The sequence below is a fragment of the Poromitra crassiceps genome (genome assembly GCF_964638095.1).
Source record: "Poromitra crassiceps genome assembly, chromosome: 11".
Taxonomy (NCBI): Eukaryota; Metazoa; Chordata; class Actinopteri; order Beryciformes; family Melamphaidae; genus Poromitra; species Poromitra crassiceps.
In genome coordinates, this window is record NC_139643.1 from 36,379,627 (window position 1) to 36,405,726 (window position 26,100).

General features: G+C 41.4%; 2 protein-coding genes across 2 annotated transcripts; both read left to right on the forward strand.

The window, feature by feature from the left end:
* The first annotated feature begins 3,159 nt into the window (after nucleotides 1-3,159).
* On the forward strand, nucleotides 3,160-12,775 carry LOC310785791 (uncharacterized protein). The gene is made up of 13 exons (XM_083646942.1): nucleotides 3,160-3,275; nucleotides 4,500-4,546; nucleotides 4,626-4,703; nucleotides 4,820-4,962; nucleotides 5,055-5,168; nucleotides 6,152-6,209; nucleotides 6,340-6,506; nucleotides 6,698-6,836; nucleotides 7,227-7,366; nucleotides 7,482-7,586; nucleotides 8,277-8,334; nucleotides 8,865-8,930; nucleotides 9,075-12,775. The coding sequence occupies exons 2-13, from the start codon at nucleotides 4,522-4,524 to the stop codon at nucleotides 10,673-10,675; spliced, it is 2,694 nt and encodes an 897-aa protein (XP_083503068.1). The 5' UTR covers nucleotides 3,160-3,275; nucleotides 4,500-4,521; the 3' UTR covers nucleotides 10,676-12,775.
* Nucleotides 12,776-14,134: 1,359 nt separating this feature from the next.
* On the forward strand, nucleotides 14,135-25,919 carry LOC310785389 (regulation of nuclear pre-mRNA domain-containing protein 1A-like). Its single transcript, XM_083646443.1, has 7 exons — nucleotides 14,135-14,414; nucleotides 16,721-16,850; nucleotides 16,992-17,098; nucleotides 20,484-20,578; nucleotides 21,938-22,064; nucleotides 22,739-22,914; nucleotides 24,828-25,919. The coding sequence occupies exons 1-7, from the start codon at nucleotides 14,264-14,266 to the stop codon at nucleotides 24,924-24,926; spliced, it is 885 nt and encodes a 294-aa protein (XP_083502569.1). The 5' UTR covers nucleotides 14,135-14,263; the 3' UTR covers nucleotides 24,927-25,919.
* The last annotated feature ends 181 nt before the right edge of the window (nucleotides 25,920-26,100 follow it).

Here is a 26,100-nt window from a genome sequence, read left to right on the forward strand (position 1 = left end):
TTATTTGGTGCATTTGTGTGATAGATAATAGACCCTTTTCACGGGGCATTTTGTCTCGAAAAGGCAGAATAAACATAAAAAAACATAAAAATGCCACGCACAAATCCTTGGAGAGAGTGTGTTTGGAGAACACCGGGCTGGGGTTCTGTTTCTGCTTTGATTGGTCAACAGGAAAGAGAGTGGAATTGTATGACGTATTCCACCATTTGTGCCATGCATGGCATGATGACCATAATAGTGCTTTTGGGTCTGTGCTATACAAACCATATAAATTAATGTGTAGATGCCTATATATCATGTATGCTTAAGGGAGCATGAAGGGGGGTTCTGTCAGGCCTATAAAGATGACCATGATCTTGTCATACCATGCAATTGAAATGTAGTGAGGCCTCTAGCTTAAATAAGTTAACCAGTCAGCATGAGGGATATTCCCAACGCCATGCCTTCCTGTTGGCTCAGCGTGCTGTCTCCCATTCATGGTGTATGATGGCTGAGTTAGTTAGTGGCGTCCTCCCGGTTGGCTCAGCGTGCTTCCATGCAACTGATAAGTGTGTCATTGTATGGACAAACAGCACATCTGTTTCCTAACATCCTTATTAAGTACATCATGCACCCAGGCAGACTGATCATGTGCTTTGTGAAACTCGCAATGTGCTTTATGAACTCTCCCACTGTCAGCCAATATTTTACCAAAGTACTTTCCCATTTTCTCAGACAGCGCGGGTGTGTAATGTCTCTTTAAAGAGCCCATTCTTTGGCCTGCATGACTACAGTTCTTTACTTCAGAGGATGTTGATCTGGGTGTAGTCTCACTTGCCAGACTTCCGTCCCTGTGCTGGGAGAGATCCAATCTGGGTGAGACCGGGTGAGACAGGCTCACAGCTGAAGGCTTATTTTTCACTGCTTATTTTTTTAGATTATTATTATTATCCCCCCCCTTGGACAAAACATGGGAGATTTCTGTAGGGACAAACAAGGAGAAAGGATCTTCCTGCCAATAGTTCCTCACCATGACAGAAATGATGAGCTTCCTTACACCTATGGCAGATGGCAGTTCCCGATCAGATTGGCTTTCTCAGTTACCATCAACAAAGGTCAAGGGCAAGAGAATGACTGAGTTTGCATCTACTGTAGCTACCTCAGCCAGTGTTTTGCTCATGGCCAGCTCTACACAGCCTTCTCCAGGGGAAAGCAAGCCAACAGCATGAAAGTACTTATTGAAGGTGATGAGGGAATAACAGACAACATCGTCTATAAGGAGCTGCTGTAATGCTGTACTCATACATACATTTCCATAACTGCCCCCATGGCGCATCATCTTCCAGAGTCTCCACCCAGAAGATTTCTAGTGATTAATATTAGGCTACTAGTACTACTACTACTGTGGTATATTTATTTCTACACGTATCCCCTGGTGCATATATATGTGTATACATTACACAGCTATAATCATCATCGTATCATATATTGCCCTGAGCTGTGTCTCCACTGAGAGGAAGGCAGAAGGCCCGAGCTCAGAGCTAGAGGTAATTGTGGAAAACTAGTGGAAAAGCAGTCGAATGAGGGGAGAATGGTTTGATGTCCCCTGGTGGTGGGTGGTGAAACCACAGCGATGGTTGAACTATGGAGTACTAGTAGGACGAAGTCCTATGACCTAGCCAAAATCAAGTCAACACCAGACATGTATAAAGCCAAAGTAAGGTCTTGGGACATTGAGATGTATCCTGATATTTTGAACAACACATGAGCTAATTGGTCAAGTCCAACTCAACTTTATTGGTGGTAGTATGTAAACTAAATAAACTCTCATATGCAAGGTGGAGCAGAAGACCAGGATTTGATTCTGTTATTGTCTACATCTGACTTTGCTTTCTTTAAGGGTAATGACAGTTCAGGTCAAATCAAACGGTTAAAATGTCAGAAAAATCCACGGGACTACTACTACTACTACTACTACTAGCTGCTACTACTACAACAACAACAGTATTAGCATTATTACTGCAATAATAATAATTAGATGCCCACCATTAAACAAAAAGGCCTATGTTTTTCAGTCAGAAGTAATTTTGAGGCATCTGCTTATAAAATAGGCAATGTTTTATTATTTATTTATTGCAAGTTTTTTTGCATAATCATTCTTGTTGTTATTATTACTATTACCAATTATTATTATTATTATTCCAAAAACTTTCAGCGTGTTGCTGAAAAAAGTTGCCAGTTTTGAGAGTCCAGCCCACTCCTACCCCCTACCATTGAGCCCCTACCACTGATTTTTTATTATTATTATTATTATTATTCAAACAGACAAGTGAACATTGAATATTAGAACAGACATGTGCTCATAACAGAAAATAAATAAAAATTGACAAGTATGATGGTACAAATTACAGTCGAGAATCAAGTAGCAATGACAAGAGTGAAAACAAAAACAAATTATTCCTCTTTAAATAGTTCACAATATAATTTGACAGTTTTATTACTTTTATTACTATCTATATGTTTAAGAGTCCTAATGTAATCATTAAACTCACAAAGAAACCTTGTGAAATTGGGGGAAGATTTTAACACTCTGGCTTTATGTATATGAAATTTACCATATAAAATCCATAGGTTAACAATGTATTCAATTACACTTATTACACTATTCTCAAGTAGGTAATGACATGTAGGCTATACATTCAATCCTGATGTTATATTTAGTTTTGCTTAGAATGTAATCCTGCATTTGAGTCCAGAACGCAAGTGAGTGCAAACAATGGTAAAATAAATGAACAAAAGTTTCAGGGCCAACACTGCAAAAATTACATTTGTTATGTACTTCTAAGCCCCTACCACTGATTACCACTATCTTGAGAGCCTGGTGACGCGCAAGATGACGCGAGGTTACCACTGATATGCAGTCCCGCCCTACTATGGCTCCGATTGGCTGATATTTGACCCTCAAATTAACCAATCATCACTCCTCATGCCTAAATCCAACCAATCAACAGGCCACATGCCTACTATGACTCTAAATCCAATCCCCTTTTTTCGCAGCGCGTGCTTGAAGCATGCATGTATATCAGAAGAGGGTGTGTACTTTAAAGTTGCGTCGGAGGCGGTGCGGGCGGTGCCCTTTCACTTAATTCACGTTCCCTCTCATTCGATAGAAACGCGTGGGTGGCTTCTCGATAGTCATGTCGGCACATTTTATTTTGCGTATTGTTACATTAGCGTATCAACGTTTCAATCTACCTTGAAAGTTTTGAAACAGAGCAGGCGGACCTTTTCCAAAGGTAAGTTTCGGTGTGTTTCGGTGGCAGGCAGAGGCAGACATGTCGAGTAGCCCCTTTCAGGACGTCAAGCTAGATCGACTGTCAACTGAAAAACAGCTGTGCGAGTTTCTCAGCGTAGGTACTACGAGTTAATCGAGGCAGTCAGTGGATATCTGAACTTGTTTTTGTAATATGATGGCATGGCATATGACGTTAACATTAGCTACTTGATCATGACTGAACGCTAAACTTGTATGTTTTGGCTGTTCGGAAACACGTTGTTGCTTAGCCTCAGCGCGAGACTCATCAGTCATTCTTCCTTCTATGAGTCTAGCGTTGAGGCTAGTTGTTGCTCAACTTTGGAGGGGTTATTTGTTGGTCCTTAGCAAAACCACCCCCCGAAAAATGAGGAATAGGAGGATAAACAGTTATACAGAATAAACAAATTCAACAATTATGTTACAACCGGAGGGGGGAAAGGCTGTGAAAACGCATCAAATGAGATTTGGGGTTTTTTGGTCCAGTGTGTCATGTGAAAATGTTTGTGTTGCAGCGCCATCTGGTGCTCATAGTCCAACCTAGAGCTACACCCTATGCCTAATGGTGCAGGTGCCGTGCATGTGTTTGTGTTTAGTCATAGACTAAAATCTCCCTCAAAGCTCACACAAAATGAGCCTATGTATGAGCTATTAATCATCATGCACAAAGGACCAAAGTAGGACTTAATAATTTATCTAAATTTGAACAAAATCACAATATGGTCTACTGCAATTTTAAAATAACAGGATCGGAGGCACAATATTTGTGAAAGGCAAATCTCTCAACATTTTTACATTAAATATCGTGCTGTAGCCTATAGAGATGTCCTGGCCTACACATCATATTCTACAGGCAAAAAACATCTTTTGTTAAGATACCCACAAAAATCGCACCATAATCATTTGAATAAAATTGTCCGTTCTCTCTAATTCTCTCTAATATTGCAAATGCAATATCAGTCACTCAGAATAATCACAATTTGATTTTTTTTTCTATCGTTCAGCCCTAGACCAAAATGATCTGATGCGGAATACACCGGTCTTCTTTTGCCCCCCCACAGGAAATCATTATTTGTGCCCGACCAAAGGGCTATTTAGGCGGTGCTGGGGAGATCCAGTATAAGCCCCCTCCACTTCCATGCACTGTTTTCTACTTGTGCTACTAAATTGTCTCTTCTGCTACACCCTCTTTCCCAACTGCAAGCAGGTGGTGATCTTAAAATTGCAGCATGCAGCCAGGCGGTGCACATGAAGGTATTTCACACTTCAAGTTAATTATTGAACCATGTTTCGTCGACATGATGCACGTTAAATGTTTCTCTTTCATTTATAGGAGTCTCTGACAAGAGCGAGCTGTTCCATTCCCTTAAGGTGTATCTGAACTACAAAAACAGACAACAACCCCTCATTGGTCAGTACTGTAGTAGCAGCTAATGTCTCATAAGATGTTTGATTTGTGCTTTGTTGTGTGTGTTGCTGCATGCGTGAGGTTGAGAGATAATTCCTGTGACTTGATGTGTATTCCAGGCCTGGGCACTGTTACAGAATGTGTGAAAGTGGGCACGGACAACAGAGAGGTATCCTACCTGTGTGAGGTGTGTGTGTCTCGGCTCAGCAAGGCCGACATTCGCAACCACATCATGGGAAGTCTCCACAGATACAACTACATTGTAAGTAGTAGGTGGTGATAAACGTCTCTGTGTCAACGTCTTTGATGTCAGTCTGATCAGATGATACTCACTGCTGGTGTTTGGCCTGACAGAAAGCCTGGCACCCACACCTTCTGGCTGAATTGAAGGAGAGTGCTGACCTGGCCTGGCCACTGATGGAGATGGCTAAGATAATTGAGAGCAGAGAGGGACCAGGTGAAATACAGGTAGGTGATTTGAATGCTGCATATCACTGTTTTATAATAGCTAACAAATGAGTGTTTTGGATACGGGATTGTAATAGCAGAATTAATTATGGTACAGAATATGCTATTATTTTTGAGTGAAAGGGAATTTCCATTACCCTAGTCTGGTGTTAAAGAGGACATTTGATCATACAACTTTAGTTCATCTGCATTTCACTTTCAGCTTTTCGCCTGAAATGGGCGCTCTTTGATGATGTCATAGGTTGACTACACAGTACAGTAGCAAGGATTTAAAATGTTTTGATGAATCAAAACAACCACAATCCAAGTCAGACACACAACAGCATATGCTGTGAGCCTGTTAGAATTAAAAAATCCTTAATAACAACACTTAACTAGCCTGTACTCCACTGTATTTTCTTCTGTACTCCACTGTACTACTGTACAGTCAACCTAGTGACAGTTGGTGAAAAGCTGAAATGTTGTTCATCTTTCTAGCAAATCTAGGTACATTTCAGAATTGAAAGACATGTCCTGTCTTGTTTGAGGTGAAATGCACATAGACACGAGTCATATGATCAAATGTTTCATGTCCTCTTTATAGGTTTCGTTTTCTCGAGGAGACTCTTATCTGCGTCTTAACCACTTCCTCACACCGGCAGTAGAAGGAATTGAGAGAGGCGCTTAGTATAACCACAAAACTCCTACGCATTAGATGAACTTCTATTGAACCTAAAACACCATGTAATGGAAACAAATGTACGCATTTGCTTCTGCCAGGGGAGGAGGGAATGTTTTTTCTATATATATTCATGTTTGAGCAATGATTGATATTTTCTGCTGTCCAACTTGGTCGAGTGTATTCAACTGTTTTGGAGCCTCAGTCTGCTTCAGTAAAAAACGACAAGACAACTCTTGACTAGTTTATTTCAAGGGTACAATTCCTCCGCAACAGGGATGTTTGAGTGTTCATATAATTTTGTGTGGCCTGTCCTCATGTTAAGGTGCTGGAGTTTGAAGAGGCTGGATACCAGCAGATGGCAGCACACAATGAGGCTGATGGTTAGTGTTTGTTCCTGGCTATCTATTTGTTTAGGATGTGTTTGTCCCACTTAATACACTCTGTCCACCTTCCCAATCCCACCCGCCATTAACCATCTCTCTCTCTCTGTCTCTCTCTCTCGCCATACAGCGGTTGCAGCAGTTAGTCTGTTACTGAAGTTATTCAAACGTGTGCAGGGGCAGAGACAACCTCGTAGCCCATCAGAGACTACCTCTGCCCAGCTGGAGTGCCCTGACGTCCAGTCACAGAGGGTCGTGCTTCCTCCCCAGAGGCACCTGAGACAGTCGGAGAAACCAGTAGGCGAACCGCTCAAGGCCTGGGCCATCGCTCAATTACAAACAACGTCAGCTCAGAGTGCAATGCCTGATGTCAGGCATAGAGCAGTTTTAAACTCACCTACTGTAATACTTGATTCAACACATTGTACACATTTCTTCGTGGACAACTTTTCAGGCTCACAAATCTTTTCTTGCTTTAATCCCTGCAGTCAACTACAGCGCCCCCTGTCAAGCTGAAAGAGAATGCCTCTGTATTGCAACCGGGGAACAAGTCACTTGAGCCCCCTGTGCAATCAGAGAACAGCAACAGCTTTATTGCTGGCTACACAGGGACCAAGCCTCTTATTGGTGAGGATGGTTGAAGAATAGAACTCGCAAACATGTTTGAAAAGAAAAAATGCATTGGCTAGTGAGATAAGACTAGGTCTTTTGCTAATCTTATTAGAAATAATAAGAGTAAGCTGCTTAATGGCATATTCAATATGTTCATTTTTGAAGCAACATTCTGCTGGAAGATCAACCACATTCAGTTACATTTGTGAGTTTGACTGCTCTAGTATCAGGTGATTACAATTTTAAACTGGCCGTCAGTACTTAAAGTTGCTTATAACTTATAAGTTGTAATGGATATTTCCTAATAGTAACCTACATAATTATGTTGGTGAGTACGCTAATGAGTTGTCATTTAATATATATGTTGAATCATTTATAAAAAGGCTTTGTGCATGTTTGCACCAGGTCTTAACTGTGTGATTGAGTGTAGAAGTGAAGAGGATGGCCACCCATACTGTTACATATGCCACTGCTGCCGCATCAAGTCCATCAAAGATGACATCATTGATCACCTGACCAGTCCGTCCCATCTCTTCAACTACATGGTCAGTTTGTTCTGCATCAGTAATTCAAATGAGCTAAAACATGAATCCTGTACCATTCTGCATCCAAAGGTTTCTGTGAGTGGGTTTGAAGTTAATTTAAAACGTCTGTGTGTAGATGGAAGTTCATCCTGAGCAGGTGGAGGTAATTGATGACGATGGACAGCCTCTCCAATTAGTGGCCAAGAAAGTGGAGCAAGAGGAAGGCAGAGGAGAAGTAAAGGTATTGTGCACACACCACACCACTTTTATGATTTTTTTAAGTCAAGTCAAGTCAAATTTTATTTATATAGCACCTTTCATACACAAGGCAATTCAAGGTGCTTTACAAAAAATAATCGAAAAAACAAGCAGCAAAGCAATGCACATATAAAAAACACATAAAAAACACAGCCGACAGTTTTAGTTAAAATATATACTCAAATTAACAAACATGAAACATTATTTCTGTTTTAAATAAGTTACAAGGCACTTTAAACATAAATGCTATCGCGATTTTTGAAAGTGCTTAAAAGAAAATCATAAAAATTGTGTTTATTTGTGAAGATTATCTTGCTGAACACAAAGATCTCTGTTTCATAAACCTTTAACCACAGACTTTATTTCAGGCATCTAGCTGAAATCCCCATACAAAAAGACCCACTGACCTCCCGACGAGGGAACCAGTCGATGCTAACTTCCGGGTTTTAGGACTCATTCCTGCGCCACTCTATTTGAGCCGGAAGAATTCACCGGAATTCTGTTGCTAGGGAACAGTTGGGACTCAAATTTATTTCCTGTGAGTTATTGTTTGCTAATACAATAACTCAGGAAATAAACTTGAGTGTCTTTCGTTGCTCTTCTCCACTCAGTCTGCACTTTTCCTCTTTCACTCATCCTCCATCTTATGTTCAGAACGTCTCATGTTTCCTAGGTGATGAGGGTACCAGCCTCCCTCTGTATCCTGCTGACTAGCAACAGTTATCACTGGTGTAAGTATGAATGTCATCCACTGTCTTCTTGTTTGGCATAACCTCTTCCTGTTCCAGCTCGTGCTCTTGGAGAGACTATTGATGTAAGTATAACTCTACACTATGTTACGGGGCCATCTGTTGAAGATACGTTTGCTGTCATAATTGATGCCTTGCTCTAAGAATGACAGTTCTTTTGTCAAGACCATGTTGTTTCACCCATGCATTTCAATGTTTAGTTCGATTAGCCATTATCTTTGCTACTTCTGTGTTGTTCACCCCTGGTGTTTGAGGTTATTTTACACTCTCCTTTCATCCTCTGTGCTCCCCCCCTATTCTTCATAACTTATCGCTTTAATTTGTCTGACTCTGTATGTTTGAATCTTCAACGACCTCAGTGTTTCCTTTCCAAATCCAGATAGATTCTCTTCACTTGGCTGATTCTTCTGCTTTTCCTGTGTCTTTTGAGTACAAACTGATGATTTTATGTATTTTTCTGTGTATACCCCCTGTATTCTTTTCTCTCTTTCTGCTCTGTCACTTTGTTTCAGGCTTGAAGAAGTTGTCTAATTGTAATGGCTGGACCGACATCCAGAAGAGAGAAAACCCTGTCAAAGGTGCGTGTCTCTGATGGCCAACAGTCAAACAAACGTACGCCCAGCTTTCTGACGTGCGTTCGTTTGATAAATGATGGTCAGTGTGTTTTTCCTTTTCTGCCGTCTTTCAAACTGTCTGGGCCCATTTTATGCTTATTCTCTAAGGGCCGAGTGTTGGCGTCATGGAGGCCTCGGATCAAGGTGTGCCACAGAAACGCACTGCAGTTCAGTCAAAACGGCCAAATAGGGCAGAGAAGAGGAAGAAGATTGCGAATGTGCCAAATACTGTGTTCAAGGTAAGCCTGCCTCTGACCAAAGGTGCAACGGTGCTGGAGAGGACATCTTTCAGCCTGGACCGCCTCCCTGTGTCACCCACGCCCTCGCCCACCGCAGAGCTGAGCCCCTCAGCCGAGATGGACCCTGACTTTGGACCACAGGCCGTTAACCAGGCGGAGCACGCATCACCACCGCAGCTCGACTTTTTTAGTGGGGACACAGATACACACGCCGACGGTCAGCACCTGGACCAGGAAAGAAACTTCCAAGACACTCGGGATGAAGAGGTGGATGGTTATTTCACCGGCAGGCAGTGCTTCAACCAGCCTGAAAACATTACTGGGGCAAATCCATATGGACAAAGAATCTTCCCTAAGCCAGCATATGAGACAGAAGAGGGACCAATCCATGCCTCATTCCTGCATGAAAAGCAGGGCGAGGAGACATATTGCTCATCTTCAGAAATACAAAATGCTCATGAGGAGCAGAATAATGGCAGATGGCATCATACTCAAGGAGGACTAACTAAAACCGTTTATAAAGACCGGCAAAATGAAGGCTTAGACAGAGAAGACGAAGGGCTAACTGCTGCTGTGTACCACACTAAGGGTTGGTCAACTTACAACGTGGAAGTGCCAAGAGAAGACGGCCAGGGCGAAATGAGCTCAGGCAAGACTCAACGACAGTATTACCAACACCAGCCACAACAGCAACACTTGGCGGCGCAAGGTTACCAACACCAGCAACACTTGGTACAAGGTTACCAACACCAGCCCCAACAGCAACACTTGGCGGCACAGGGTGACCAACACCAGCAACACTTGGTACAAGGTTACCAACACCAGCCCCAACAGCAACACTTGGCACACGATTATCCAAGTCTTCCACACAGCCTAGGGCATCATGGCTCCTCTGGTGAATTGGCTCCTCCTCTAGCCGTCCATAGGAGCAACAATGATCCTCACGTAGATGAGTCGATTGCTTGCAGTGGTGGCATCGCAGCAGAGCCTAGAACGCAGTTCACTGAAATGGAACAAAGAGGATTGCAGACGTCGGAATACATGCAGTTCTCTTCTGGGTATGTCCAAACTGCTCCACATGGGTACACAACACAACCTATGGCCTATACATCCTTCCACATAGGCCACGGGGGGACCTTTGACCCCTACTACAATCCTGGAGCTAGAACCAACCCTGACCTGCACCTTCCTCCTACAACCCACAATGCTGGTGGGGATAGAGCCCAACCCCACATGTTGATCCAAGCTCAGGGTTATAGAACCAACTCTGAATTTTCTTCCAGAGGGGCTGGTAATGGTTCGTCAGGTATGATGATGCCAGGGAATGCGGGTTGGGCACCCTCTCCATACATGGTTCCTTATCCCAGTGCAAGACCCACATCTGCACATCCTGGAGGACCTCAAATGTATGCTCAAAGCACTGATGTACCTGTTGGGTCCAACCACACTCAAATGGTCCAACATTACTAACAAGATTTGAGTATATCTGGTTTCCCTAATGCAAATCGCCTAATTGTTGGGATGTTGTTGTCACTGTAGTGATACACATTTCATAGCCTCTTAGGCCATGTTCAGACTAGGAGGCCAAATCTGATTTGTGAACTTTAGTGACCTATTAATGACTTTATCCAGATTGGTTTTATGAGTCTGGACACTCCAAGTCTGATTTGTATCACTTGTCCGAAACCACATATGGAGGTAGTTTCCAATCTGCTTCAAATGTGCTTTCGACTGATGTGACTTCAGTGCGGACGCACAGATCCACCAAATCTGATTTGAACGTCATCAAATGCTTCTGTGCAGGAAAACCACGTCACCAACATACGTATTTACTGACGCCCACGTCGTTACCATAACAAGGCTGTAACATAGGCTGTTTAGGAGTGCGGACACACTCCCAAATCAGATTTGGGAAACCAATCAAGATAATGATGATTAATGACTTTATCACCAAATCGGATTTGTCTGTAATGTGAACATGGCCTTAGAGTAATGGGGTCGTGAGATAAATATTCAGCTTTGCTCTCCTTGGCTTCTTATTTACATTGTGTCACTTTTCAACTAAGCAATGGCATTTCATTTGAAGCCTTATTTTTGTCATGAAGTTGAGGCAGTAAGCCTTTTCTTCCACTTCACATGGGCAGAAATGCTTAGTTGATGCATTTGCATATGCATAATTTGATGCTACACAACAAGAAGGCATTCTTGCTGTGGTTCCGTCCAGGCCAATTCTTAAAAGGAAAAGCTAGTGATTTGAGCCACCCAATTAGAATAAGAGCCAATGAGATCATTTAAAAGGGGGAAAGCACTAGCTTCTTCTATTTTTTTATTTTTTCATCACCACACACAATTTAAAACTACAGAAGAGGATTAGTCACCCCCCCCCCCCCAATTCTGAGTCAGGATTCAGAGTCCGCATTCTGAGAATAAAGTCAGAATTCTTCAAAATAAAGTTAGAATTCAGAAAAAAAGAAGCCAGAATTCTGAGGGGAAAAGTCAGAATTCTGAGATTAAAGTCAGAATTCAGATTTTATTGAAAAAAGTCAACATGTAACATCACTGATGATGTCATGTCACTGATATTACCGATGTACCGAAATTTGAATGTCTGGGGTCCCTAGATTTTTGGGTCACAAGCCACAAAAGATTGGGACCCCCTGCAAGACAATGTAGCCTACTGTATGTGATTACGGAGTGAGAACATGCCTAGATTTGTCTTTGCTATTAATGTGCTGGCTATTTATTTTGGGCAGTGTTTCCCTACATTAGATAAAGTACTCTATATTATTCATGCTCCAAACATATTGAGGCAGTTTGTGGATAGCTGACATTAACATTTTCTATTCCTTTTGATATTTTTAAGTAGGTTGTGACTTCTGTCTGAGAATAAAAAATATTTACTTTAAATTCATTCAATGGACTATTGGTCAGTTCAGCTTGTTTTGTTTTATTTAGTTTTATTATTCGGTCATTTGGGCTATCTTAAAAATCACTCCACGGCAGTCGCCTGTACTTGCAGCAATGTCTGTGCATGTTAAACTCCCAGCTTTACGAGTTTATTTTGACAATTTAATTGGACCCTTTGAACAATGTTTAAATGAGTGTGAAAGTTTCTTCCTGTAATTCAAGTTAATGTGACAAATTCTACTACTCTGAAGTTCCTAAATCTAACAGCACTGTTTGTTTTTCATTTGCCAAACCTTTGCCCAAACTCAGCCCTCTGTAGGAACCTTGGTACACCAGCTGCAACGACACAGCGTGTTGTAACAACATAATCAACAAAAAGGATACAGTAGTTCTCATGATACTAAAACAATTTCCAGATAATACAAGGCCAATTAATTATCCCTAATTTTTATGAAGCATGGAATACAACCAAAGCATTGTGAACCTGTGTATACCAAGGTTGCTTCAAACTAGATTTGGGAAGTGTTGTCTGTACAGGCTGTTAAGTGTTGAAGAGGAGCTGCCATATCGGAACTGTTATTTTTGCTGTATACGTTTCACACTAGTATTGAATGGTCCACCTTCTGTTTACCTTCTGTAAGTGCCTAATGCCTTAGTGCAAAATAAAAGGACTGTCTTTGCAGATGTCATCACTTCATTTAGTCATGCTGTGCCCTTCCCTGAAACTGCAACCTAAAATATTGCTTGCTCGTTGAATTATAATGGAGAGGACTGATGGGAGAAGATGTTTTAAATCAATTGGCTAATGACTGTAGAATAATTTGTTTGTATCTTTATTTACATAAGAAGCTAATTGTAAAACCAGCAGCTAGGTGGTTGTACTCACTAATCCAAGACCAAAAGCTACATGTACTGTTCATTGTACATTTTTAGTCATGACCCGTCCCCACTGGGCCATGTCTCACTGGCAGACATGTCAACTGAACACAACCTCTCTTTTGGTGTCTCTGTGGCTGCTCTGCTCTGGAGCCTTCTGCAGATGCCTCAGAACCAATCTAGGCACCCAGAGTCTATCAGTCTGACGACTGACTCTAACTGATATACTGATAGACTCTGGGTTCCCAGATTGCCTCAGAACTGACCATGACAAGAAATGGCACCACTACTACATTCACCTTCACCAGGGACCCTCAAACAAATCTTTCAGTCTCTTTTACTGTCTAGGTATGAGTGTACTGTGTGTGCAACTGAGTGTGCTGAGATTTAAATTAGTCTATTGTTACCTCTATGAATCATTTTCAGATATGCATCTGATGTATAAGCTCACATGAATGGGTACAGGATCCAGGAGAGAGGATCCGTGGCTTTTCAGGGAAATATTCTATCAATGTCTGACTAAGCAATTGTAATTCATCATAATCATAATAATCTCCTTGACCGGTATACTGTATATAACAATACTATCATAAATGCTTGCAAGAATTGAGACAGTGTGCTTCTCACAGTTTGGAGTGTGAGAAAAGGAAGATTTTGTCAGTGACAACCAAAATATCAAATCTGCATGAGGACCACACTAGTGCTCCACTTGCCCTTATGTCATCACTGATGATGTCACAACTTTGCATCACTGATGACATCACAATTGCTCTTATGACCACACAATGTCACAATGCCTATGACATCATCAGTGGGACAAAAATGTAAACAGATCAGAGAACAGACAGAGATTGCCCACTTGCTCCCTTTTATATACAGTACATCACATTTTCTTTTGCAAGCTAAAAAGGTGTCATCAGAAAGTTATGGAACCTTTTTTATGGGCCCTTCTGTCTGGAGGGGATGGAGGCTACTTGGGTAATCCAAATAGAGTAGCCAATCATAACACAGATAGATAGAGCTTGCATCCTTTAAACCTATCATTGGAGTGTAAACAAAAGCGGAACCGCCTCTTGCAAGTTGCTGTGGTTTTCACGAAGGCATCAGCAGCAAGACACCCTTTAATAGCAGCACTGAGCTGGCAGCAGTGCACTGCTAGCTAGTTGTTAGCTGGCGAAAATAGCTAACAACAAACACAAGGTAGCGACAGCGTTAGCTAAAATTTCTACAGTCACTGGCTATCTTGCTTGAGTATTTCGCCTGGATCTCGTCGAGATGTCAGCTTTCTCTGAGGTGGCTTTAGAAAAGAAACTATCCGAGCTTAGCAACTCCCAGCAAAGTGTCCAAACCCTGTCACTGTGGCTCATACATCATAGAAAACACTCGAAGACCATTGTCAACGTTTGGTTCAACGAACTTAAAAAAGGTAAGCTTAGTTCTTAGCGTCAGCGTGTTTCTGACTATGTTTTCGCGTTCAACAGGGATAACTTGGCTAGCGCTAACGTTAGCTAAACGTCAAACTTTGTTAGCCAACAACACGTTAATTATTACGCTAGCTAGCTAAGACTGAGTAACGTTAGTTAAGTTTTGACTAACGTTAGCAAACGTAGAAATAACGTTAAAGTCAGCTATCCTAGTTATCGCTGGGCTGGCTAACGTTGGTTTGAGCCATTTATTACCCCCAAATTCATGCTATATCGTGTTAGCTAACTTGGGCTAATGTGGCTCATGTTTACTAGCTACATTGTAACCAGTATCAACTATCGTTACTGCCATTCAGTTTAGCTGTTGGGAATGGGCCTAAAATATGTTAACGTTAGTTGGGAGGAGGGTCTTATCTACATCTTTTTTGCGAGGTAACAACACTACTTTAGATACAGTAGCTAATGTTTAAAAATGAGCAATTCTGTTCATTACAGTGTAAGATGGAAGAAACTTTTCTTTTGATCCGTTCTTTTGCTCCTTCACTGGCAGGAACACATGCTGACAGAAGTACTCCCAATAAGTTTGATATTTAAAAAAAAATCTGCACAAACGAGTGCTGTCCTGGGGTAATTCCTTTCTGTGACATTTTGTGTGAGGATTCAGCACCCACAGAAACTATTGAGTTTTTTTCGTTTGTTTGTCTTTTCAGGTATTTTGACATGGCTGAAAATGCTCAACTAAAATGTAAAGGTGCAACGTGTAAATACGTAGAATATGAAATATATCCTGAAAGAAGAATGTTAATTAAACTTATTAAACTGTAGGCTATATAGCTGAAACATCTCACCATATGTGACAGATTATCATTGCTTATTTATGATTTTATGTTTTATTTCTTTAACGATTTCATGTTTCTCACAAGTGCTCAAGTCTGTCAACCACTCGAGGCTGTTGCAACTTGCAATATTACACGTTTTTAATAGGATAACCTATAATTTTGTTTTTGGCACAACCAACATCTGTTCACAGAGGTATAACTGTAGCCTACTGGTCAGTGGTCACACACACAGACATACCATACTAATCATACATTTCGCTGTGGCTTCCCAAGTCTTCAAGAGAAACACTGCTTGAAAGATCAATCCATCACTGCAGAAAATAACACAGTTGTAGTGAAATATTGCTATATTGCACAAATGTTAGGTTTCCTATTCAAAGCATATCAAAGCGAGAAGATATTGACAGGAAATATTGATCACAAGGCTGCCATGCATCACTATAAACAATGGTAGCAATACTGTATTATATCAGTAAAATGCTGTTGAAGAACTTGTTATGTAGATGTGGTGATAAGTGCACCATTGATGGTGGGGGGGGGGGGGTGCACGCAGTCTTGAATGTTGATTGTTTGAACAGCCTTTCATTAGTGAATGTGCTAATAGTGTATTGTAGGGAATTGGATACAGCTACTCCAGTACACCTTGTATTCTACAGTGCTTACTGCTTATATTTTGGATGTGTCTCTAGGGCTTAATGTGTTGTATGTTCTTTGTCACTTCTCCTTAGGGTGCAGGTACACACCTAATGATGCCTCAGGTGGTTGTTGTATTTTGGGAGGTTTTATGCAGACCAAAAAGAGTGAGCGTTATAGCAACAGGGGATTCTAAAGATGGCATATTTCTCTGGGGCTTTTATGCTGAACTCTGAACTGTCCTGAGACAGCAGGCATATTATCTATTTATTTAAATTGTCTGATGTGATGTTATAAGAAGCTACACGCATGTACCGTAATCTGAATGGAATATATTTCTAAAATAAGGTCTGCAATTAAAGAGAGTGGAGAGAGCCAAAGGCGACTGATTAACTTCTAAAAACATACGTTTGCTATGACGGGTTCTTTGTAACCATAGTGAGAAGAGTGTGCTGAGTATCTAATCTAATCTAATGATTGTTGCTGGCCTGGGGGGTTTACTTTGTGGCTGATTGCTCTGGGGTGATTTGATCTATTTTAAGACATTGAAAGGAGTAAGCAAGCAACAGGTTTGTAGGCTTTAGATATGCAACCTTTTTTGTGATTTATGAATTAAATCAATGCGATAAATAATGGTCTATTTGATGCATCATTATTTGTCATTAGTGTATAATGCAGGCTATCCATGATTTGAAACCAGTAACTTGTAAATTAAATTGTTTACTCTTTATTTTGCTGCAATGAACCATGTCTCTGTTGCTGCTCAGCTTGAGGTTCAGTCTTGTCGGTTATTATAGCAGATTGACTCACTGTGATATGTGTCTGCATGTATGCAGCTCCGGTGTCACGCAAGCTGACCTTCCTCTACTTGGCCAATGATGTCATTCAGAACAGCAAGAGGAAAGGACCAGAGTTCACCCAGGACTTTGCACCGGTCATCATTGATGCCTTCAAACATGTGTTCAGGTCGGATTTAACAGTACAAGCATTATTAAACCTGAATGTATAAAAACGGCACATGAGAGAATGTTTTTGGTGTACCTCAGTTGTTTTGCACAAAGCCACTGAAATGTCCATGCCTGGTCTGGCCTGTGTTACTCTGTGCAGGGAGGGGGAGGAGGGCTGTAAGAAGCAGTTGGGTCGGATCCTGTCCATCTGGCAGGAGAGGGCGGTGTATGAAAACAACCTGCTGGACCAGCTCTCGCAAGTCCTACGTAAGTTCACACAAATGGGTGGATTTCTTCAGAGATTGTGTTAGGGTTTTACTTTTTACTGGACAAGGTAACTGGCTAGATTTGTGTGAGTGTTAGTGGACAAATTGTTATATTTCCAGCCATATCTATTTGCCTAATAATGAGTGTACTATCTTTGCTTCAGTGACATGATCTACTTTTTGACTTTTTAAAACTATTTAAAGGCGAATTTCTGTATTTTTCAACGTGGATCCTATTTACGTAACTACACGCGCTCGATTCCTAGGGTGGAGACTCTGGAGATGATGCGCCATAGCTGCAGTTATGGGAATCGCCCGCTCCGCAGGCTCCCAAAATCATGATTGACAGACAGACATCATAACATTGCTCGAGTGACATCACAACAATTGCTCGAGTGACATCACTGATTACATCACAGTTGCTCGAGTGACATCACTGATGAGATCACAATTGTTGAAGTGACTTCATTGATGACATTAGCATTTTATGTTTTTTATATTTTGTTAACGGGGTAGGCTAGATGACATCACAATCGTGACAGACACCTCCAACACCCCACTTAGCCAACATCACTGATGACATCACAATTGCTCAAGTAACATCTGATGAGTGATGACATCACAATTGATGAACTGACAACATTGATGACATCACTGAGCATCACAGTTGCTTGAGTGACATCACTGATGACATCACAATTGTTGAAGTGACTTCATTGATGACATCACTGATGACATTAGCATTTTATGTTTTTTCTATTTTGCTAATGGGGTAGGCTAGCCAGTACCAATGACTACCATTCATTGTGCTAAGCTAACTAGCGGGAGTGATGGGTCGCTGTTTTTCTACTATAAGCACAGAGAAGATTAAGAGAAGGGCATCTATATTCTCCTCTTACTATCAGGAAGATGGCAAGTAAGTGAATCTTCCAAAAATGTTGGCGTGTGTCTTTAATTCACATGGACCCCAGGAAGACTAGCTGTCGCCCTGGCGGCAGCTAATGGGGATCCTTTTCAAAGAAACAAATAAACATGGACAATTATTCAATGATTATTTAATTACCGTACTGATGACTATACAATGTTATTTGGTCAGTGTGATGATTCTGATTAAGTTTTTTTTTTACATGCTTTAGGTCAGCTTACAGGGAACCTTGGTCCTGAAAGCTCCGCTGGTGCAGAATTTAGTTCAATTGGATTTCAACATATTTGTTCAAAAACCATAATCCTTACAACTACAGTCAGCACCTCATATATTGGACTGCGGAATACTTAAAATGTGCTTTATGCACATACTTTGTCTCTCTGCTCCTCCATGCAATACCCTCCAAACCACGCTGTACATGTCCGCTGCACAAATTTGATGTTGCCGGTAGGGATGTAACAATAAGCGTGATATTGTGATATCAAGCAACCACAGTTATAAGCTTTCTCTCTAATAACGTGCCCACGATATTTGGTGCAATATGCACAGCACCGCACGCTACTACAAATAAGTTCATAATGGAGGACCCTTGTGTAAACATACTCATATTAGTTTCAGGTCAATAAAGCAATATTTTTCTTCAAAGCAAAATACTTGTTTGTTTTTTAGATGGGCCATAGTACGTTAAATTAAAAGGATGGAAATAAATCAATACCGTGAAATACCGCAATATTTTTGTAGATACCGTATCGTACCGTACTGTGAAATTTCATACTCTTACATCCCTCGTTGCAGGTGAAGCTGTTGTTTATCCACTGACTGACCGTCCCAGACATTAAATCTGCCTGACAATATTATTTGAAGGCCGTAAGCTTTTTGCACATTGTCTGTTTGGTCCAAATGATTATCCTATTTTACTGAAAAACAGCACCCACAATGTTCCATTCCCTAGTACATCCTGCAGAAGGTGAGAGGCAATCCATGCCACTTAAGCCGTTTTCACACATACATACAGGGAAATTACCTGTAAATCAAGACTGGCTATTTCCCGGAATTTCCCTTCACACCTGAGCAATCACGTGTAAAAACAGCAGCGAAAATACCTGTATTTGAGGGGGGTCGGGGTGGGGGGTGGGGGGGTGGGGCACTGCAGAGCGGGAGGGGAGTGACGTGTGCACTTGGATGGGGAATCGTCCTTATTTTATCCCTATCATATCAATCGTGGTCATTGGGGACAGTTCGTCAATCAAATCATAGGCAATGCAAGGCGGGCATCATGCACGTGACAAAATTAGGCAAAGCACACAAACTGCTCGACTTGCACTATAAGCTGAAATATAAAATTAGGATCAAAGCCTTTCACACTTTTGGATTAAACAAGATCCCGTTGCGTATAGGCTGAGGACCAGCATTTTTATGGTTAAAGCATCTTCACATGCAGCGTTTTGGTGACTGGTGAATGGGTGGATTATTCATTAGGCTATTATTACAGTATTAGATTCATCATCATCATCATTATTATTATCATTATCCTATTATCATTTTTTTGCATGATTGCTGTCAGACAATTTAACGTTATAGGATACCATAAATTGCATGGCATTCACTGCACGCGCGCGCGCGCACACACACGCGACACGAGGGAGACGAGATGAGAGCAGGATCATGCAGTTCTGCGTGAACGATTAGATTAATGATCGATACTCACATTTCTCAAACAAATTATTATATCAACCATGTCGGTTATAGCGTAAAAACATATTCAGAAAAAGCTTAGACAATTTTCAGGACGATCAGCTGTTACTGGGAAACTTTTTGGATGATTTAACATTGGCTGTAAGGTAATTTAACTGTTACACGCTGCGCTGTGCAGCAGGCATGGGGAGGAGGGACAAGAGGAGACGAGAAGATCATTTCGCCAGTTTGCTTTGATGTGCGCGAATGATTAGATTATGCATGCTGGAACGTTAAGCAACGTGTGTACACCTCGCCCATGAGAGAAGGACCGGCAAATGACTTGACACGTTTCACACTTGAGTCGCTCTGCCAGCATACCGGTCCTGTCACTACCTAGGAGGTAGTAAAAGATCAGCGATCGCGGGGGCGCACTTGTGCCGGAAAACAATTTTCACACATGAAAGGCATAGACCACTTTCTGGTCATTTCCCGGTATAAAGTGCATGTGTGAAAACGGCTTTAGTAACCGGTGTCCCAATATAATTGGCATGAACTTACAGAGATAAATGTTGGATTGATTGACAGACTGACACTAATCTTAAACAATCACGTAAAGATCAAACATTGAAGTGGTGGCTATTTATCAGGATGGATTGGAAGATGGAGAGTCATTATTCTGCCATTTAAAATTTTACATTTTAACTCTTCTGCCAGCAAATGGTGCATCTGGATGTGATGTTTTCCTTTGCCTTTTTTTTTTTTTATCTTTTCTTGTCTATTTTAGATGGAGAGAAGAAGGCTAAGAAGAGGTCCTATGAGGAGATCCAACTAGATGATGACGACTTTGCCTCACAGAGCTCCCCACCAGGGCCTCCACAGGTGCTGGCCTACACAGCTACGGCCATAAATATAGGGTGTTATGAAATTATTAAAATGTAGTGATTAAAATCATTTATTCATTTTATAATATTTACTACAGTTAACCAGAGTGTCTCTGGACTGATTTGAAGTATTTTTATATGTAGGCTGGCTTACATGGTGAAACTTTAACGCAACTTTAGTTTGGTGAAACTAAGTTGCAAATGATTTGAGTGGTCTAAACTTTAGCCCTCTGCAACGCACTTGAAACTTGTCTGAAACTCACCTGGCTGCAACAGTTGGAAAACTCTCAACTTGGTGAAACTAGTTTCATGCAACAGCCAATCAAAACACTGTAGGCTATTAATGCACTGATGGCTCTCTTTCTATTCTCCGGGACAGGCATAATGAAAGAAATTAGGCAAGAAAGTAGTGGCAGAAGAAAACACAATACAACACGTCCAAATTGATATTATCAGCTAGAAAACAATACAAAATAAGATACAAAGATGCAAGTTACAATGACACTCCCCACTTGATACATATAATTACTGTAGCGAGTGAGACAAAGGAAAAACAACATGACAAATGAAACATTACCAATCTAGTGAAACAAACTACCGTGTTGCATGAGACTTGATTATTTTTGAATTGCTTTGTTTCACAATGTAAAGAGAGCCTTCTACTTCCATAGAGTACCGCAGGGATGACGTATTTTTGTAGTCGGAAGGTGGAAGTCCCGGACTTCCTGGATCTTAAGGGGAAAAGTCAATGGGGGTTTTAGAATGGGGATTTCACTTGCATGTAAATGCAGAAAATAAGGTTTGTGGTTAACAAAAGTTTATTTGGGTTCAGCAGGATAATCTTAACGAACGTGAATCACTTTTATGCCTTTTGAAGCGTTTTCTAAAAATCATTAAAAAAAAACACATTTACGTTTCAAAAGTCATAAAAGTGATTCAGGTTGGTGAAGATTATCCTGCTGAACCCAAATTACCGCTCCCATAACCTTTTTGTTAACCACAGACCTTATTTTGTGCATTTAAGTGAAATCCCCATTCTAAAACCACATTGACTTTTCCTGTAAGATACAGGAAGTCCGGGACTTCCGCCTTCCGACTACAAAAAATACGTCATCCCTGCGGTAGTCTATTCTCTGCTCTCTCATCCATATTACTCACTTTTTGTTTTAATTCTGCCTCCTTCTGCGGCACCCCTCCCTCCCCAAACACACTCACTCACTTGCATGCTTTTCTTTGCCCCATAACTGCTCATTCACTGTGTGCTATTTCCTTGCTTCTGTCCTCCATTTGCTCTGCTCGACTCCCTTCCCCATGTCATCAACCGCTCTCCTTCCACTGCTATCCCTTCCTCCCACAGACAGCTGAGTTAATCCGGGCCCTGCAGGAACTGGAGAATGCAGCCTCTGGCGACTCAGCGCTGCGTCAGCGTATCTCCTCCCTGCCTGCCGAGGTGCAGGACGCGTCACTGCTTCACAGAATCACAGGTAGGAGGCCGGACACAGCCCACCACTGAGTACGCGTACGCGCACAGAAATGTACGGTTACCGAAGGAAACCTGTTTCACAGAAACATACTCCCAAACATACACGTGCTCCTTAACTAGTGAAGGAGTCGTGGTCATGAGCAACAGGCTGGATTAATGACTAAACTAGCCTGGCATTCAGCTGGAAGGCCTGGGCCTGGGAGTGTCCTTGAACAAAACACTGAATCACTACCAGCCGACCCCATGCTCTGACCTCCCTGTGGAGAGGGGATCAGCAAGAAGATTATTTTCCCCTTTGGGCATAAAAAACAACAATTTAAAGTTGATGACATGATGAGGCATGAATATGCTTCCACTGGGTGCAGAGAACAGAAGAGATATGCTTACCAGTGCTATTTGCATTTTGGCTGGCTGTTCTGATACTACTGAGGGAATACTGCTAATAATTGTATCCAAATTGCACTGTGACCTTCAGGATTTTATTGTTTTTATTTATTATTTTGCTTTGTAATACTTTGTATTAATCTTTTTATTTCTCTATGTTTGTTTCTTTTGATCTATTTTATGCAAATCATTTTGAATTGCCTCTGTCTATGAAGTGTGCTATATACCAATAAACTTGCCTTGCCTTGGCTTCCACCTGAAGCTCCTCTCTGTATGTTTTGTGTGCTTCAGATAAGGAGTCAGGAGAGCGGCTGTCTCGGCTGGTGGAGGAGGCCTGCATGCTGCTAGCAGACTACAGTGGCCGCTTGGCGGCAGAGATCGACGACCGGCGGCAGCTGACGCGCACGATAACGCTCTTCCTGCACAGCCAGAAGGACGGCTTGGTCCAGAACGAGCAGAAACTAGAAGTGCGTAAATAATCACCCCCAAACCCCCCCCCCCCCCCCCCCCCCCCCCTCATTCAACTACGTAGTTGCCGCTTGTTATCTGTGTTTGTCCGTCTATTTCACCTTTCTTTCATCATTCATCCTTGATTTCTTACTCACACTTATTGTTTGTTCACCTTCTAGAATTAAATTCATATACTGTATTTCTGCAGACCAGGCTGTAGATTTTAAATTTGGTGGACAATGTGATTATTATTGGTTTTATGAACACTGGGCTGATTGATTTGGACATGCACTTTTCTATTCCCTTGCCATTGGGAAGTACTTGCTCGGTGAATTGAGCTCAGCTGTATTTTAACTCTGTCTTATCCTGTGCATTTGCTAGAATGTAGCCCTTCCCTGAAGGTAGGTACATATATCGACCAAAAATGTTTCCGCCTCGTTTTCATCACCTCTACCCTTTCTCTTACTTTCTCATAGACTGTGGGTGCTGCTTGTGATGAGTGTTTAACTGTCCAGTCTTTATCCACAGGACATGAAGAGGATTAATCTTGTTTGTATCTTCACTAAATCAAGTCTCTTGTAAAAAAAAAGGAAATAAAAAATAAAACTGATCTTGTGAGTGCTGTCATTTTGCTTTGACACCTGCTTCATTGGTGATGCTTGATTTGTAGAATCAAGTAGTTATGTTTTCTGTGATGCAGATATAAATACTAAATACAGTACACGTACACTTTAAACTGAGCTGTATTCAGTGGTAGGTGTAGATGTGCCCAAAGGGAGGAAAATGTCAGTTTCACATTATTACAAGAAGAAAACAGCAAGCAGGTTTCAGAGATCAAAAATGGGTTTTTATTCCTAATCAATAGGTTAAGCAACATATTCTGACATTTTTATTATTACAGTATTAATATTGATAAGATTATGTATCATTAGATGTCAAAGAATAAATGTGATATTTTCTCAATTCCAAATTCATATTTTATATTGAACTGTTAAACCAGCATGCTGTTTGGCAATGCTATATCATACATGACAAGCATATCTGATGAGTAACACATGCAAAGAGAATAAAACATTTAACTGGCATTTGAGGTGACTGTGTCTCTTCAAGTCCTAACATTAGCCCCAGACTGCCCCAGTAGTCATTTACTGTGAAGTGCATTATTATGGAATTAGGTGAAAACAGTTATGTGGGCGTCATCTTTGCAGCTATGGTGACTGACCTTTGGGCTGTGTCTGCCAGGGTCCTTGTTTCTATGTAAATCTCTCACACTCCCTGATGATAGAGCAGCACCACTTAGATATGACCTGCACTGCACCCTCCCTCCAGTGGCCTTTGTAGGCTTTAACTATTGCAGAAAAATGTGAAACTGCGCACATCCCCTTTGCTAAGGATATTCTCAAAATGAAATGGAGAAAAGGTTTCTATTCCGATGTCCTCCAATGTGTTTTGTAGATGGAAGTGAGAATAAACCGTGTAGCAAGTTGACTATGAACCTGAGATAAATTTGAGTCATGCAATTTTGTGTGTGTGTGTGGATGTGATACACCAAATGTTTTGAGGGAGGACAGTGTTGAAGGCATACAAAGTGTTTGTTGATGGCCTAAAAACATATGAGGAACTTTGCCACATTGAGCCTTGGCATATAATTTGATCTGCTACTTTAGCCTACACCTCAGTTGGAGCCAGTTAGATGTTGAACTCCAGCCACATTCGGTAATGGAAAAAAAATGACCACGATGGATGACAAAGCCTTCAGTGTAGACCTAATTGCTCATAACATTTTTTACTAAAACTATAAATGCACTCTTGTTTTCCTGATCATATTTGGGACTTGAAACACCAAAGACTCACAAATCACAACTCCACTGATTCACACCATCAGCTTTCTGAGTACTGATGGATCTTTTCTGTTTCTTTGCCGTTTCAGGAATACAAACGCAAACTGGCCCGGGTCACCCAGGTGCGGAAGGAGCTCCGTTCCCGCCTGAACAACCTCCCAGGGGCCCTGTACGACCCTGCAAACTGACTGCCCCCACCCCCACTGACACCCCATCAAGATATTCAGCCAGTGACATACCATTGTCATGTCATTCTTGATTTTGGGGAACTGTCTGACCCTCACCATAGAGCATCCCGATGTTTTCATTCTAGTCTTCAGCAGATTCTTTCCATCTTCAAACTTCTCACTCTGTGTTGTGTACTGTCAATACACTGTAAATTAAGATTGATAATCATCAGTCACAGGCGCCGCAGGCCCCTCATGCTTTGGCCCCCGCCCGCCTACCTTTTCCATCTTCAGTGGTCAGGGTGATGCTGGTGTGATATTATTTTTGTATTCATAGCGACTTCAGATAATGCACCAGAGGCACAACTGTGCTCCCTATCAGTAGGCTATAGGCCTATCCCCTCCATGTGATATTTCATAATCAGTTGCAGTATTTTGGATTGCTGTCATAACCTTGTTTAGTTTGTTTTCTTTTGCAAGTGCTGTAAATGTGACGTCAAACTGGAATAATCCAGTTTGTTTTCATACAGTATAATAATGGCCTTTCACAAGATTGCCATGCCTCTACGTTTACTTATATGAAACCAGGCTGAAACTGAGTAGAGTTGCTTCTGCAAGCAAACCGACATGTGATTATAATTGACACAATTCCCCTTGTGAGGGATGTAAACCATTGTTCAGTGTATATATTATTCAAAGTTGCATGTAAATATGATGGAATAGCTTGTTATATGTCTTTATGATTTGTGTTCATGTCAAAATGGCTTGTGAAATGGCCAGAGAAATAACAGGCATCTGTACTGGTGATATCGCCATAGTTGCTCAGACCTCCACTGTATTGAAATGATGAATGAAGGAGCCTGGTGGTCTTGTTTACTGTAGGCTACATCATTTGGCTTCGGTTTTATGTTGCAGTCTACTGAATGTTGCGCAGCTTGACGAGTGACCCACACTTTCCAAAAACCAGACTTTGTAACACTAGTTTGTTTTTGTACATACAAAGCAAATTCTTCTTAGAACCAAATAAACAGAAATATGTACAACCCTCTTCTGTCCTGTTTGCAATGTACGCCATGGGGTTTGTGTGCAATTGGGGTCCTGGCCAGCAGGAGGCATCAACGGTCATCATCCACAAGCTTATTTTCATCATGGTGTACGCTCGTTTCATAGGACACTGATAGTCACAAGGACGGAG